The sequence below is a fragment of the Primulina huaijiensis genome, chromosome 6 (assembly GCF_012295235.1).
Source record: "Primulina huaijiensis isolate GDHJ02 chromosome 6, ASM1229523v2, whole genome shotgun sequence".
Taxonomy (NCBI): Eukaryota; Viridiplantae; Streptophyta; class Magnoliopsida; order Lamiales; family Gesneriaceae; genus Primulina; species Primulina huaijiensis.
The window spans coordinates 19448628-19464233 of record NC_133311.1 but is presented as its reverse complement, the minus strand read 5'-3'; the positions used below and the strand labels follow the sequence as shown (position 1 = coordinate 19464233).

At 34.0% G+C, this 15606-nt stretch overlaps 1 protein-coding gene and 1 pseudogene across 1 annotated transcript; both read left to right on the top strand.

Annotated features, from left to right (window-relative positions):
- The first annotated feature begins 2036 nt into the window (after positions 1 to 2036).
- Positions 2037 to 4301, top strand: LOC140979534 (subtilisin-like protease 4). The gene has a single exon (XM_073444974.1). It carries the CDS (start codon positions 2037 to 2039, stop codon positions 4299 to 4301), a length of 2265 nt encoding a protein of 754 aa, XP_073301075.1.
- Positions 4302 to 11204: 6903 nt separating this feature from the next.
- LOC140978607 (subtilisin-like protease) lies at positions 11205 to 14254 on the top strand (annotated as a pseudogene).
- The last annotated feature ends 1352 nt before the right edge of the window (positions 14255 to 15606 follow it).

Genomic DNA, 15606 nt, shown 5'->3' with positions numbered 1-15606 from the left:
TATAATTATATTAATAAGATATTAAGGTTCACGAGCTATCGAACAAAATATTTGCGCTTGAGTTCAGTTAGAAAAAAGTTCAAACATGTTCGAATTTAGCTTGAATTTGATAATCTCGAATACAAATCAAATATTTTTCGAATCGATTCGAAAACTTGCGAACCGGATCGGTTCGTTTACACTCTTAGTTTATTATCATGGTAATAAGGTCTCATATCGCGACATTTCATTGGGTTGATGAGATTCAATAGAATAAATAATGTTATGATTATTAAAATATTGAGTAAAATGATATGTTTGGTTTGATTAATTATGTCACGTTTCGTGCTCAGGCTCGCGCTTACGCTATAACATAATAAACATTTTTATCAACTACTTCGTATTTATCTCACTTTACGAAAATAGTTTACCTAAATTGCTACATAACTCATCTATTTCATTATAAACTTAATTTTATCTTTCTGTGTGTAACAATGGTATAAAGATTAACTTTTGTAAATGAAAATTTTGTTTTTTTCAATAATTAATTAATATAAGAAAATGAAATATGATTGATAATGTTGTAATATCAACTAAATGACAAATGATGAATTTGGTTTCTTAATTTTCTATAATTTTATATACCATTGGGGCACCACTTGATGCGTATGTCATCATGATCTCACCTTAGTTGAAAACGAAAATTTCAATTGATTTATAAGATGTTACAATGAAATTCAATAATAATTTAAGTTAATCATTTTCGTAAAGCGAAAAAGGATACGAAATAGTTGCTATAAAGTCTATTGTGCGGGCACAAGCTTGGGCCTGCAACAAACTGCTGTACTCATATCAGAAAGTGATAAGTGATTTCTCAGCGAACTTGAGTTCATGAAAAAGAAAGACGGGTTCGTTTCGGCAAGTCCCCAAAAGATTCTACATGCTCTAACAACACATTCTCCTGAGTTTCTTGGATTACACCATGAACAAGGATTTTGGAAACAGTCACATTCTTGACACAGGGATACTCCCGAGTCATCCTTCGTTTAGCAGCGGAGTTTTTACATTTTCTCCCCGAACTTTGGTTTCTTATCTTGTCTCCTAAATGAATCGATACATAGGGGAAAATTGAATGTAACATGTTTTGCATGGGTAATGTTAACCATATTTTACACTTTAACCTAGCAACTCTCTAGCTACGTTTAATTTACATTAGTCATTGAAACAAATTTCAGTTAATGGTTTTCGTCTAAATTTTCTAATCACATTTCTTAAACTTCATTACTATTCTAATTTTTTTTGGCCGTCAAAGTCTCGTAATTAATGCATATTTTCAACAAAAAATTTTCAAATATGAGCAGTTAATTAATTAATGTTATCTCGAATCTATTCAACATACTTATTTAATTTTAACTAATTAATGTTTCAAAACTTTAGCTTTTCTACAACTCAAGCTAGACAAATAAACCAAGAAATATTATGCTACATGTTCGACTGAGAATATATGGTAGGAAGAATCGAAAATATAAAGATTGATCATTCGTTTACATACTTCACCAATTCGAATAGTCATGAGAGGACTCACTCCATTTTTTAGTTGGCATGGTAACTTACATTGGTTTACTATACATTCATGAGTGAGACTGATTTGCAAAGTTCTAATACTAAGACCAAGTCATGCCGCCTCAGCTTAATTTATTTCATTTGTCTTTTTTTCTCTCAAGTGGAATCTTGCCATTGTTACTCTAAATTTATCTTTACCAATTTCAGTTATTCACAAAAGTTAATAATTTATGAACATATTTTCTTAAAAGTTTCTATTCTTACCTTTCCCATTTTTTGTAGCATGTAACCATCACATTCATATATCTGTGGTAGCATGCATTTTCTTGCCGCCTGGAAAGAATCTAGCATCAGTTCGGATACGTACGTTAAAATTTCTTTTTAACATTATATTTTCTGCCGGCAATTTCTTCTCAAGGCCCGAATATAGACACTCTTTAAATACCCTGGGAGGGAAATTTTGAAGAGCTAAATCCAGGCTTCAGCTTTTGATTATGGCCATGCCTGCAGTAACTTTGTTGGCTCTCATTTCAGTTTTTATTATCTTCCCTGATTCATCATTCGGCAATGAATTCCCCGCCAGGGTCGAAAAAAGTGAGCTCAAGACATACATTGTGCACGTGAAGAAACCGGAGGGCCGTGTAGTCTCTACCCTATCCGATGACACGAGAGCCTATCACGAGTCTTTTCTGCCTGTTACAATCACTAGCGATTCACCTAGCGAGCAACGCAAGAAACTGCTGTACTCGTACCAGAATGTGATCAGCGGTTTCTCAGCGAGACTTACTGCTGAAGAACTCGAGTCCATGAAGGAGAAAGATGGGTTCCTTTCAGCAAGTCCAGAAAGGATTCTACATCCTCTAACAACACATTCTCCCAAGTTTCTTGGATTATACCAAGAAACAGGATTTTGGAAGCAGTCACATTTTGGAAAGGGGATCATCATCGGAGTTCTTGACACAGGGATACTGCCGAGTCATCCTTCATTTAGCAGTGAAGGCATGCCGCCTCCACCTGCTAAATGGAAGGGTAAGTGTGAATTTGAGGCAACTGTGTGCAACAACAAGCTTATTGGGGCAAGATCATTTAATGTGGCATCCAATGCCTCGAAAACTATTGTGGATACGCCCCTCGATGATGATGGGCATGGAACGCATACGGCTAGCACAGCTGCTGGTGGAATGGTGAAAAATGCTAGTGTGCAAGGCAATGCTTATGGCACAGCGGTCGGGGTTGCACCAAAAGCACATTTAGCCATATATAAAGTTTGCTTTGGACCTGACTGCCCCGAAAGTGATATACTAGCTGGGTTGGATGCTGCGATTGAAGATGGTGTAGACGTTCTTTCCATTTCCCTTGGTGAAGATTCAACCCCATTTTTCAAGGACAATATTGCAATAGCATCATTTGCTGCAGTTGAGAAGAGTATTTTCGTCAGTTGTTCTGGCGGAAACTCAGGCCCGATAAAGGAAACAATAACGAACGAGGCTCCATGGATTCTCACTGTCGGTGCCAGCACCATTGATAGAAGCATTAGGTCCACAGCAAAACTAGGAGACGGTCAAGAATTTGATGGCGAATCTGTTTTCCAGCCTAAAGATTTCCCTCCAACGCTGCTACCCCTTGTTTATGCTGGATCCAATGGAAATCAAGATTCAGCATTCTGCGCGAATGGGTCGTTATCTGGAGTCGATGTTAAAGGAAAAGTTGTCTTGTGTGACAGAGGAGGAGGAATAGCTAGATTAGCAAAAGGTCAAGAGGTAAAAGATGCCGGGGGAGCGGCAATGATACTTGCCAACTCACAAACTGATGGATTCAGCACGTCAGCAGATGCTCATGTCTTACCTGCAGCTCAGGTACCATACACATCGGGGCTTAAAATCAAAGAGTACATAAACTCAACCGAAGCTCCGTTAGCAACAATTTTGTTCAAAGGTACCATTATTGGAGACCCGTTGGCTCCAGCTGTGGCTTCTTTCTCCTCGAGAGGGCCTAGTTTGGCAACACCAGGGATTCTGAAACCGGACATTATTGGACCTGGAGTGAACATTTTAGCAGCATGGCCATTTCCGCTGGTTCAAGACACGAACACGGCACTTACATTTAATATCGAATCGGGCACATCTATGTCATGTCCTCACCTCAGTGGGGTAGCTGGTTTGCTCAAAAGCGTGCACCCTTGTTGGTCTCCGGCAGCCATAAAATCGGCTATTATGACCTCAGCTGATCTAGTGAATCTCAAAGGCGAACCAATTTTAGATGAAACACTCACCCCAGCGGACATTTTCGCCACGGGCGCAGGGCATGTCAACCCATCTAAAGCAAACGAACCGGGGCTGATATACGACATTGAAACCGAGGATTATATCCCCTACTTGTGTGGATTGGGCTACACAGACGAGCAAGTAGGGATCATCGCACACAAACGGGTCCATTGCACGACGAAAATTCTTGAAGGACAGCTTAACTATCCCTCATTTGCCGTCACGTTCGGGAAGTCATCGCAAACATTTACCCGGATCGTGACAAATGTTGGTGAACCATGTTCAAATTACAGTCTCAAGATTGTTGCCCCGGAAGGAGTTAGCATTAGTGTGAAGCCTGATAAAATGTCCTTCACGGAGTCGAATCAGAAAGAATCGTACTCTGTGACGTTTAGCCGCACAAGTAATATTACAAATACATTTTCACAAGGTTATCTGTTGTGGGTTTCCGCAAAATATTCAGTCAGGAGTGTCGTATCGGTAAGGTTCAACTGAATCACAATTTCCCCCCTCGATTACCATAGGAGTGAGGTTTTTGTTTTAACGTTGATTAATCGAACTCATCACTTTCTTATCGGAAAAATCTAGGCCACTGCATCAGGAGGGCGTTGGCAACTGAATCACTCTTATATTATGTTCTTTCTTATCAAACTTAAGTTTTAATTTTGTATATTCTAAATTTTAATAATTTTAGTCATTTTAATCTAGATTATTGATGTGACATTAAATACGTCAACGTCACATTAACACTGCAACACATCAGGAAAAATGAATAAAAAAATTTAAAAAATTTGACAAAAAATAAAGTTAACAACATAGATAAATAAATTTACAAACATACTAGATAAAAAAATACAATTTCTCAAATTTTACTGAGATCGATTTTACGAAATCAAAACTAGTGTCAGGCTTCCTTACAATTCGATCTTATCAATGTATATTATAACATCAGTGTAATCTCTTGACAACTTTCCGTCTCAAGCAGGGAAAGAGTCAAAGTCAAGACAGACTGTCTTCTCTTTATGACATCTCTTGAGCTTTTCCTTTATGTACTGGGAGAGAAAAAAAAAGAACTTCTAGGTTGATAGTTCGATGTTACTACATTACTTTTCTGGATGTTTAATCATGAGGGATGTAGCTAACTACTTCAGTCTGGATGCTAGCCAAGAGCGGAGGATAGATGAATACCTCTCGGATAGGACTTTGAGGTTCCTCTAGTTATCTTCTTGTTGAATCACTCTAAGCAGGCGAAATCACCTACTGGTAATGTGAATGTAGGGACAAGAAGGCTACTGTTGGAGTGGATGATACTGCATATTTTAATGCTAAGGCTACAGAGAGGAGAAAGAGGAACGAAATGAAAGGTCTCAAGATAGGTTCTCGATCAACAAGAGGCTCGAGATACCTCGCCCAGTAGAGATTTCAACTACATTGAGCCCGGGGGAGAGTTTCTAGTTTTCCGACAGGTCGATTACAACCACCTAGTCTGAATCCTATATGCTATAAATTGTATATTTTAAAAGGCATCGATTTACTCGCCTACCTGGATCGTCGTCGGGTTAAGCACTTAAGCTAAGGCATAGGGCCAATTCAAACTTTTATTTTAGTTCACCTATTTCGGCCCTAATAACTACTACCATAACCATAGAAGAAGATTCATCGTTCAAAGAGCTTTATTCGTTGCTGCTTGTACTCCTCTTTGACCTTCGGACCCTCGGGTGCATCTTGACCCACCAATGCCAGAGGGCATAAAGCCCACCATTTCACACTCGACGAAAGTTGGAAGTACCCCCGATTGGGAGCCATTTCCGAAGAAATCGTTAAAGACAACTGGCCGAGCCCGGCAAAAAGAGGTTTCCAGAGCGAAAGCGCTTGAAGTAAACCTACTTCAGTGAAGATTACTCAATAATCTTGGATTCCTTTGAAGAAAAGAGTACTAAGGTACTTTATGACTTTGTATGTCGGATATCAACGATAGTTAGACAAGAAGAATCATGTTTCACTATCTACTTCAACAACTTTTCCCCTACGGGGTGCCTACGGTCTCGTACATATAAATACTTCCATCTTATCCATTAATAAAGACTTAAAGCATCTTAATAGTAGCTCTATCAAGTCATTAATAGCTCCATAAGTCAAAGTTACCAAAATTCTAGATTTAAAAAAAAAAATAAAGTTACCCAAATTTCCCCAAATTGGACTTAACTCAATCGATAAATAAAAAATTATTTTAGTTTTTTCGAATAACTTTATTACTTATAGTTAGATGAACTAATTAAATTTATTTCTTTTACATTAAATGGGTAACATATATATATTTGACCTTGCATATCCATACACAAAAATATACTTTTTATTCTTATAAAATCATTAGATTGTTTTATTTGTACATTTTTTGAAATTTTATTTTTAAGTACATATATATAGTAATTCTAATTGTTGATTGTAAATCTTAATTTTAATTATTTAATATCGAAGTCACCAAGGACATTTAATTTAGAGGAAAAAATGATAAATTTTCAAATTTTATTTTTTGGTTATGAAACATGTTGAAGCAAATTTTTGTAGAAAAAAGTCATTGCAACTGAAATTTAGATCTTCAATTTAATTTTTAATAATTTTTTAAGGTTTTTTTTTTCCAATTTTCTTCAAAGAAATGAAATTTCGAGTTTGGTAATCATGAACCGAAAGAGAAATCGGGTTTTGCGTTGGCTTTGGCCGAAAAGCGCTCCACAGCTTAAAATAATTTTTTTCCCCCTGAGGGAGGAGATACTATTTTATTATGTATTTTTTTTTCTTTTGGAAAAGAAATTAATATACGCGGGTGTTTAAAGTTTTTGATGCAAAGTAATTTTCGTACGAAATATGTAGATATTATATAAAAAATAAAAAATTTAAAATTTATTTTTATATAATATTTATTTATGTTAGAAATGATATATTCATTTAAAAATTCGAAAGTATAAATTACGGGAAATTGACCTTCAGTCCCCAGCTGTCGTTTTTTTTTGTGTTCAGTCCCTGAGTATTGTTTTAGTACCACATTTCCACATGAAGTGTACCACATTTTCACATGAAGTGTACCACAATTTGTATGACATAATACCACAATTTTGTGGGTAGAGAGTGAACCCAAAGAAATGTTTTGATTGAAGATTTTTCACCAACTTCTCCTATAAATTACGTTTAAATATTTTATTGAGATATTGTAATGAAATATTTAAGTACAAATCTATTACAACATGTTTTCGTGAAGATGAAGTATTTTGTAATCTTCTAAAAATTACTGGAAGAACCTAAAGATTGTTTATTCCAGGGTTTTCATTTATTATAATAAAGTATAAATAATATAGATTACAGGGAAAAAAATTGTCACAATAAGAGTCTGTTATCCAAATCTATATTTATGAGATGGGTCGACTAGTTAGCTTTTTTTTAAATGGACTGAAAAGCAACTGCTCGCTCGCGTCTGTTTGGTTTGAGAATGAGAAGCTTTCGTATTAAAATCACTTTTTAAAAAAAGAAAAATGGTTTATTAAAAATTAGATTATTTTGTCACAAAATTTGTTTTTAAAAAAAGAAGAATTATTGAGAGACGATCTTATAGATATATATCTATGAGATAAGTCCTTCGATTTATATTTACATCGAAAAGTAATTTTTTTAGCAATTTTTTTTTTCATGAATTAGTTCTAGTTGACTCAATTTTTGTATTTTAAAAGCTTAAGTGCGTTTTTAGAAGATAAATGTTTTGTATTTTATTTTCTACCTCTACTGTTATGTAAAAAATAAAAATAAAAACATGTTTCAATATTTATCTAAATATCAAAATCATTTGTGTTTTTCTAATAAAAACACTTTAAATAGCTTAATTGATTTTAGAAAATTTTAAATTATAACTTCTATACCTAAAAAAAAAATTGTAATTTTAGTCATGTAAGTTGGTTTGTTTTCGGTTTAATCACGTAACTTGTCAAAATTTGATTTTCATCCGGTAATTTGGTTTTTTTTTTGTTTAATATTTTTTTTCGAAACCACTAAATCTATAAAATATTGGTTATTTGACATCAATACTCTCTTATGTGATTAGTATGACAAGAATAAAACCATATTACACACATTAAGATCTAATTAAACAAAAATAAAAGAAAACAACAAGTTTTTCTCTCTCATTTTGAAGTATTGGGGTTCATGTTGCTTTATTTTTCAATTTATTTTCGCTTAGAGAATTTTAATATGTGAAATATAGATTGTATTATTGTCACATGTGCCACGTAGAAGTGTATGTCAAATAAAAAAAATTTGATGTATTTAGTAATTTTGGCCAAAAAAGGGCAAAAAGAAAAGAAAAAAATATTATCAACAATATGAAAACTAAACTTGAACAAATTACAAAATTAAATTCCAAAATGAAACAATTTATATGTGAAAATTGAAAATTTCCATGTATCCAAATCCCTATGTCATCATCGCTAATAAGGATTCCAAGGTCTCTCTCCCTCTAAAAAAATCTATAAACATATAAATAATATCTCAATAATTGTGACAAAGCACACCCAATATACTTTGAATTCAAACCCTTTGATTATTATTCCTTTAAAAATAAATGATTATTGAAAAATCAGTAGCAGTTATTTAATTTTCCCAAATTTCCCTAACTTCAATACAATAACTAATAATCAATAACAGATGTGATTTCCTCCATTTAAATAAATAAACTTTATCATATTTTTTCATTCACAAAAATTCTTGTGAAATCGTTTCACAAGTCAATTTTATGAAATATATATCTGACCCGATTCAATTCACAAAAAAATATTATTTTCTACGATATGTATAGATCGGGTCAACCCATCTCATAAAAATAATGTGTGAGACTGTTTCGTTTCACAAAAGACTTACTCATTTGTATTATACATGAATTTTTAATAAGGGTACATTATTCTCATCAAAATCTTTGAATTCATTTCTGATTCAACTGGATGTTTATTTTGGCTCATTAATTAATCTAGAAATAAATTGCAGGAAAAATAATTAAAATAGTATTCTCAATTTATTTATTTAGTGTTTTAACACAATTATATTTTGGTTTTGGCTCCTTTTGTTAGATTATTGATATAATATTGAAAAATATTATATGGATACTAGAAAATGTTGACATGTCAGATGACGTTAAAAACGAACAACAAGTAAACAACGTAACTTACATGATTAAAACTTAAATTTGAATATTTACGAGATCAAAAATGCATAATAAACAAACCGAGAGAACTATCTTGACGCTTATCCCAAATTGATTGACACACAAGTGAGTAGTAAATCCAAAACTAGTTGACTCCGAAAGTCTGTTATAGTCTTCAAAGAATGATTAAATTAAGATGAGATACATTTCCACAACATAGCTTTCTGGAAAAAAAATTGGCATTAATTTATGTATTAATTGGAAAAAGATGCTTCGATTGCGAAAATTAATTATTATATTAGTTGAAAAGTCTGAAACTTTGAATTCAAAACCCATCAATTATATATGACAAATCACTAGCAATCATTTTCGCCAAATTTCATTAATTCATTTTTTTTTCTTAAAATTCTATCTACTTTGGATGTATCGGTTACTAACAAATATAAATTATTCTACGTAGTAAGATAAAATGAGGGAAAAAAATAAACTTTGTGGCAAAGAAATCTAAAGCTTTTTACCTATTCTTTATCATTAAAATACATTAATACTCTAAATTTTATGAATTATATCCATCTCTGATTCAATTGGATGTTTATCAATCTAGAATTAAATTGTGGGACACATGCAACTAATACATCCAAAACTAGATGACTTTGCTGATTCTAAAGTCTATTAGAGCAACTTCAAATTGTTATTAATTTTTCTTTTTTTAAAAGTTTTTAAATGATTTAAATTAGTTTTATTGTTTGATATTTCAATTAAACAATAAATTTTATAAATTCTAATTTTTAATTTTTTAAAATAAATATTAAATTAATTTTATTCAAAATTTTGAAATATTAATTATAAAAATATAAATTAAAAAAATCAAATTAAATTAGAAGTGCGTTAAAAAATGTACAAATTACGAACAAAAGCAACAAACATTACGAAACAACAAACAACAACAACTAATAAACAATAAAATTATGAAAAAAAATTATGTAAAAAATATATTTTTAATAATAAGGTAAACCAGACCAAGATCTTCCAATATCTTTAAAATAAGATCCAAAGTTGTCACTATCTTTACGTTCAACTTCAAGCCTTTTTTGCAAAATTTTTTGTTGTTGAGTTCTATTTAGTGCACTCACACAGAGTTGGATCAATAATTTTGCTCAAATATATGATTTTTTGGTTATGATGCTAATTCTAATATGTTTTTGTTGAATGATGTTAATTACTTGGATGAAATGAATAATAATATTATTATATAGTTGATGTTGATGTTTATTATGATAATTTTTATATTTAATTTTATTTATTTATTGTTCTCAACAATTTAATAAATATTAATTACTTTCTCGAAATAATTCAAATTTGAGAAAATTCAATTATATGAGGTAATAAGATATTTTTGTAGTGTATGAATATCCAATCTTCCGATTGATATGAGGATGTTAATGAGGATGAATATAATAAATAGATATAGATAGAGAGATATAAAATTCTATCCTAATCCAACTTATTGTTATCTTGAATTTATCTATCTCACATTCGAGACATTTCCCATATCGGAATTATACTGATCAAATTCATCATAGTACAAAATCTAAAATAGCTTTTTTTTTTTGCTTATTATGTATGAATATTTGCAAATAGTTAGAAATAACCTAGAGAACCCAAACGTGAAAATCTCCGGGGATTATAGAATTATTATTAAAGTTCATGCAATAATTCATATCCACACATGTACATGTATTCTTATAAGGGAAAATGATGATTTTAGTATGTTAAGTTGATCTATTTTGAGTTTGGTTTTCATCAAATAACTCAAAATATTTTTTTGGTTTTGGAATTTTATTTTTCATAAAATCATTAAATCTATCAAATATAGTTTATATGATGCTGATGCTCTCATACATAGCATATGTGAATAGTATAAAACATATATTATGCACATTAAAATTCATTTTAACAAATAAAAGACGAAAATATATAGCGAAACCAAAACTCAATACTGAATGAGAGTCCGTGGACCAAAAACAATAATTTTCTTGTTCTGTTTTAAATCCTATTTTCAGAAAAATAACATGAAATGGGTTGCAATTGCTATAATGTTAGTGGGTGGCGCGCAATCGCGACGAAATATCATCCTATGGAGTCAACATCAGACGGACGTCAGACAAAGTGTTATATATAGTGGAACTTGTTAACTCAAACCCACACCAAGCAAACCAAACATTTCCCAATTCCCCAACTTCTTACCTTTTACCGCCCTTCCATTGCGAATGGACTTCATATCCTTTACTCTCATTTGTATGCTTTTTATCAATCCATTAGCTACTCCCTGCAGCATTTGCACATGAAACCAGTTTAGAAACATACATTGTTCAACTTGATGGGATTGATGCACAGCTTCTCACACAATCAGACAACCATTTAGATATCTGGTACCGTTCCTTTCTCCCAGAAACCTTAGCAAGCGAAAACGAGGGATCATCCCGAATTGTCCGCTCGTATCGGAATGTGTTCAAAGGTTTCGCTGCTAGATTATCTGCAGATGAAGTGAGTGCCATGGAAAATAAGGATGGGTTCGTGTCGGCACGTCCCGAAAAAATATTATCCTTGCACACAACACATTCTCCGAACTTCTTGGGGCTGAACCAGAACATAGGTTTCTGGAAAGATTCAAACTATGGTAAAGGTGTGATCATTGGAGTGGTGGACGCTGGAATCTTACCTGAACACCCCTCGTTCAGTGACGAACAAATGCCGCCTCCGCCTGAGAAATGGAAAGGGAAGTGTGAATTCAATCACACATGTAACAACAAGATTATTGGAGCCAGGTCTTTTGCCACTGGAGATCAAAGCCCATATGATGACTTCGGACACGGAACTCATACCGCGAGCACTGCCGCTGGAAATTTTGTGAAAGGTGTGTTCTATCTTTTTAAATGGCATATTTAATTCTGCTGCATCTGTATTATATATGTGTGTGTGTGAAGTGCACAGTTTGTAGCGCTCAGGCTCGGAAATATTACATAGAATAATCTAGAAATTTTAACATTTAATCCTTACATTGTACTCATACGTACTAAGGTTAATCTAAAATTTAACAAAATAATCCTAGAATCTCGACTCGAGAAATTCTGAGTTACTGATTTCAAATTATATTTCCATCAAAAGGTGCCAATGCTTTTGGCAATGCGAACGGCACGGCTGCTGGAATTGCACCACTCGCTCACCTGGCTATTTACAAAGTATGTTCCTTGTTGTCATGTTCGGAAAGTGACGTGCTTGCTGGAATGGATGCTGCTATTGAGGATGGAGTAGACGTGCTTTCCATTTCCTTAGGAAATTTCGAAGAAAACTTTTACCAAGATTTAATAGCACTAGGAGCGTTTAGCGCCATGGAGAAGGGAATCTTGGTTAGCGCTTCGGCAGGCAATCTTGGCCCTTATAACTACTCTGTGTTAAACCAGTCGCCCTGGGTTCTCACGGTTGGTGCAAGTACCACTGACAGGAAGATCAGGGCAACTGCATTGCTCGGAAACAAAGAACAGTATCACGGAGAATCAGTGCATCAGTATAAGGGTTTCCCGGAAACACTCTTGCCTCTTGTTTACGCTGGATCGGTTAACAAAAGTGATCCATTTGCTCCATATTGCTTCCAGGACTCGTTGAACGGAACCAATTTCAAAGGAAAAGTAGTTGTGTGTGAATCAGGTGTGGTTCCAACAATAGAAAAGGGGGAAGCTGTGAAAAATGCTGGCGGTGTGGCCATGATTCTTCTGAATACCGAGTATTACGCAAACACAATTCAAGCACAAGTGTGTCGGTACAAGTGGGAAAGGGGGACCAAATCAAAGAAAGCAGCTGAAATAAAAACGTGAGGTTTGGCCGCAGGAAAATTTGAAGAGAAATTTTATACGCGTTTTTAACGTGTATTCACACGGTCAGGAGGCTCTATAAATAGAGCTCCCCTTTCATTTTGAAATCATCTCTTCTTCGAGTTTTCTCTCATCTTATAAGCATTTGAGTGCTTAGTTCTATAATATTTGTGAGGTGTTTGTTCTCCTGTATTAAGAGAGTGTGTGTTCACTTTGGAAACACAGTGAGTGAGTTGTACACCACAAAATATTATAGTGGAAATTCTTTTCATCTTGTCCTTGGTTTTAACCCTAATAATTTTTAGGGGTTTTCCACGTAAATCTCGGTGTCCAGTTTATTCTTTATTTTCGTGTTTTATTATCTCAAATTCCGCAAGTGGGACCAACAAAGTGCACGTGCTTCCAGCGACTCGAGTGAGTTATGCAGATGGATTAGAAATAAAGAGTTACATAAACTCAACATCAAAACCCGTGGCCACAATTCTTTTCCAGGGTACTATAATTGGTGATGATCTAGCACCGGTGGTTGCTGCGTTTTCTTCCAGGGGACCCAACTCTGCAAGTCCTGGAATCCTCAAACCTGACATTTTGGGCCCTGGTCTCCACATTCTTGCAGCATGGCCTACCTCTATCGAAAACAGGACTGATACTAAATCCACATTCAACATACTTTCTGGTACATCAATGTCCTGCCCGCACCTTGCTGGGGTAGCAGCGCTGCTTAAAAGTGCACATCCTGATTGGTCACCGGCTGCCATTAAATCGGCGATATTGACCACTGCGGATACCATAAACCTCGCCCACGATCCAATCCTGGACGAAAGGTTCCTTCCGGCCGGCATTTTTTCCACTGGTGCAGGCAATTTGAACCCTTCGAAAGCTCATGATCCGGGACTCATATATGACATCCAACCTAAAGATTACATCCCTTATTTGTGCGGTTTAAACTACACGGATCGAGAAGTCGGTTCCTTTGTACAACGAAGAGTGAATTGCACTGCAGAATCAAGCATACCAGATTCTCAGCTGAACTATCCTTCATTTGCTCTAACCTTCACATCTCAGTCAACTTCTCACACATATACTAGAACCGTAACTAATGTTGGTCAACCAGTCTCATCTTATCATGTCGAGATTGTGACACCACCAGGTGTTGATGTACGAGTGGAGCCCTTTATGCTGAAATTTTCGGAAGTAGGTCAGAAAATGGAGTATCAAGTGACGTTCAAACGGTTAAATACTGCCAAGAACAATACAGTTGTTCAAGGTTTCTTGAAATGGACTTCGGTTGAGCACTCTGTGAGGAGCCCTATAGCCGTAATATTGCAGTGAGATACAAAATGGAGGAAGAATCTTTTGTCATAATCTTGTGATTGTTGTCCTTTTGTTTGAAAAAATAATATTTTGTCATAATCTTGTGATTGTTGTTCTTTTTGTAACCACTCTTTTACATAATTAAAAAACCTTTGATCAAGCCATCTAAACCTTGTAAAATTCGAAAATTAGAGCCTTGTAATTCCCATAAAACTTCTGAAATGCATGTAGCCACTAAGGAATCCAAATTCCAAAATTTAGGGAGATAAAAAACCATTTCGTAACCTCCATCCATACTATCATGATCAGCCATTAGGAGGCTAATCAAGGAGCCATAAAGCCGAATTTAACGGCCCTTTTATGGCTGAAAAACGTTTCATTCAGCTGCCTTCATTCACTATATAAGCCCCTCTAAAGTTTTGACAAAGACACACAAAAAAAATTCCACAATTTTTGAGTGAGTGAGACCAAGTAGGTTGCTACAGAAGTCGAGCTTCAGTAGCTGTTTAGGGGTCAAAATCTGCCACATTTTCAAGCCAAAGGTTGTGCCACTCAAGCGATAAGTTGAGCAAGGAAGTGATGATCGAAGTCCGGCCCGGTTCGAACCAACGTGCTACCGAGGTGCTGCTCGTCTTCAAACTAGAAATTATACAAGAATTCAATATTTTCACTCATTTTTTTGTGTGATCTAAAGGTAAGTGGGATTTTGGTATATATATATATATATACTAGAAAAATGCACGTGCGTTGCACGTGAGCAACTAAATTGCTGGAAATATAAATACGAAATTTTTATAATATTTAAATGAATTAAAATATGACTAGCTAATAGCATTTATTAATTGAAACAAACCAAACCAAAAAATCAAAAATCATGACCATAGACGGTATATGAATCGGGAAAGTTATCTTGTCCACATGACACACTTTTCAATATACTTCTTGGTTGATTTTGATAACTCAAAAACTCTTTGTCGTAGTTTGTTATAATATACATATAACCATTTTGGTATACTCAGCAACTATATGATTGTCTTTAACATCTATTATGTTATTTAAAATCCCCATCTGGGATCTGACATGCTCGTAGTTTACTTCCCTATCAGGACGTTTTTTCGGTTTTATACATTGTTTTTATCCAGTAATCTTATTTTCCAAATATTTATTTTTATTGTTGAATTATTTTTCAGTTTTTGACAATCATCAGCTATAAATCATAAGAATAAATGTTGTTTTTAGTCGTGATTGGTTTTTACTTGTGACTAAAAGTATGTATAACTTATATTATATTCTTCAACAACATAATCAATGAATGGTGCTGTAATTTCTTCAAACATCGTGCTATTTGTAATATCATTTTTATATATTTAGTATCAATATTATCAACATATAGCTATAATTAAGTTTAATAAATTTTTAACAATTATTTCTC

Coding starts and splice junctions, on each gene's coding strand:
- LOC140979534 (XM_073444974.1), top strand. CDS start 2,037: ATGGCCATGCCTGCAGTAACTTTGTTGGCTCTCATTTCAGTTTTTATT.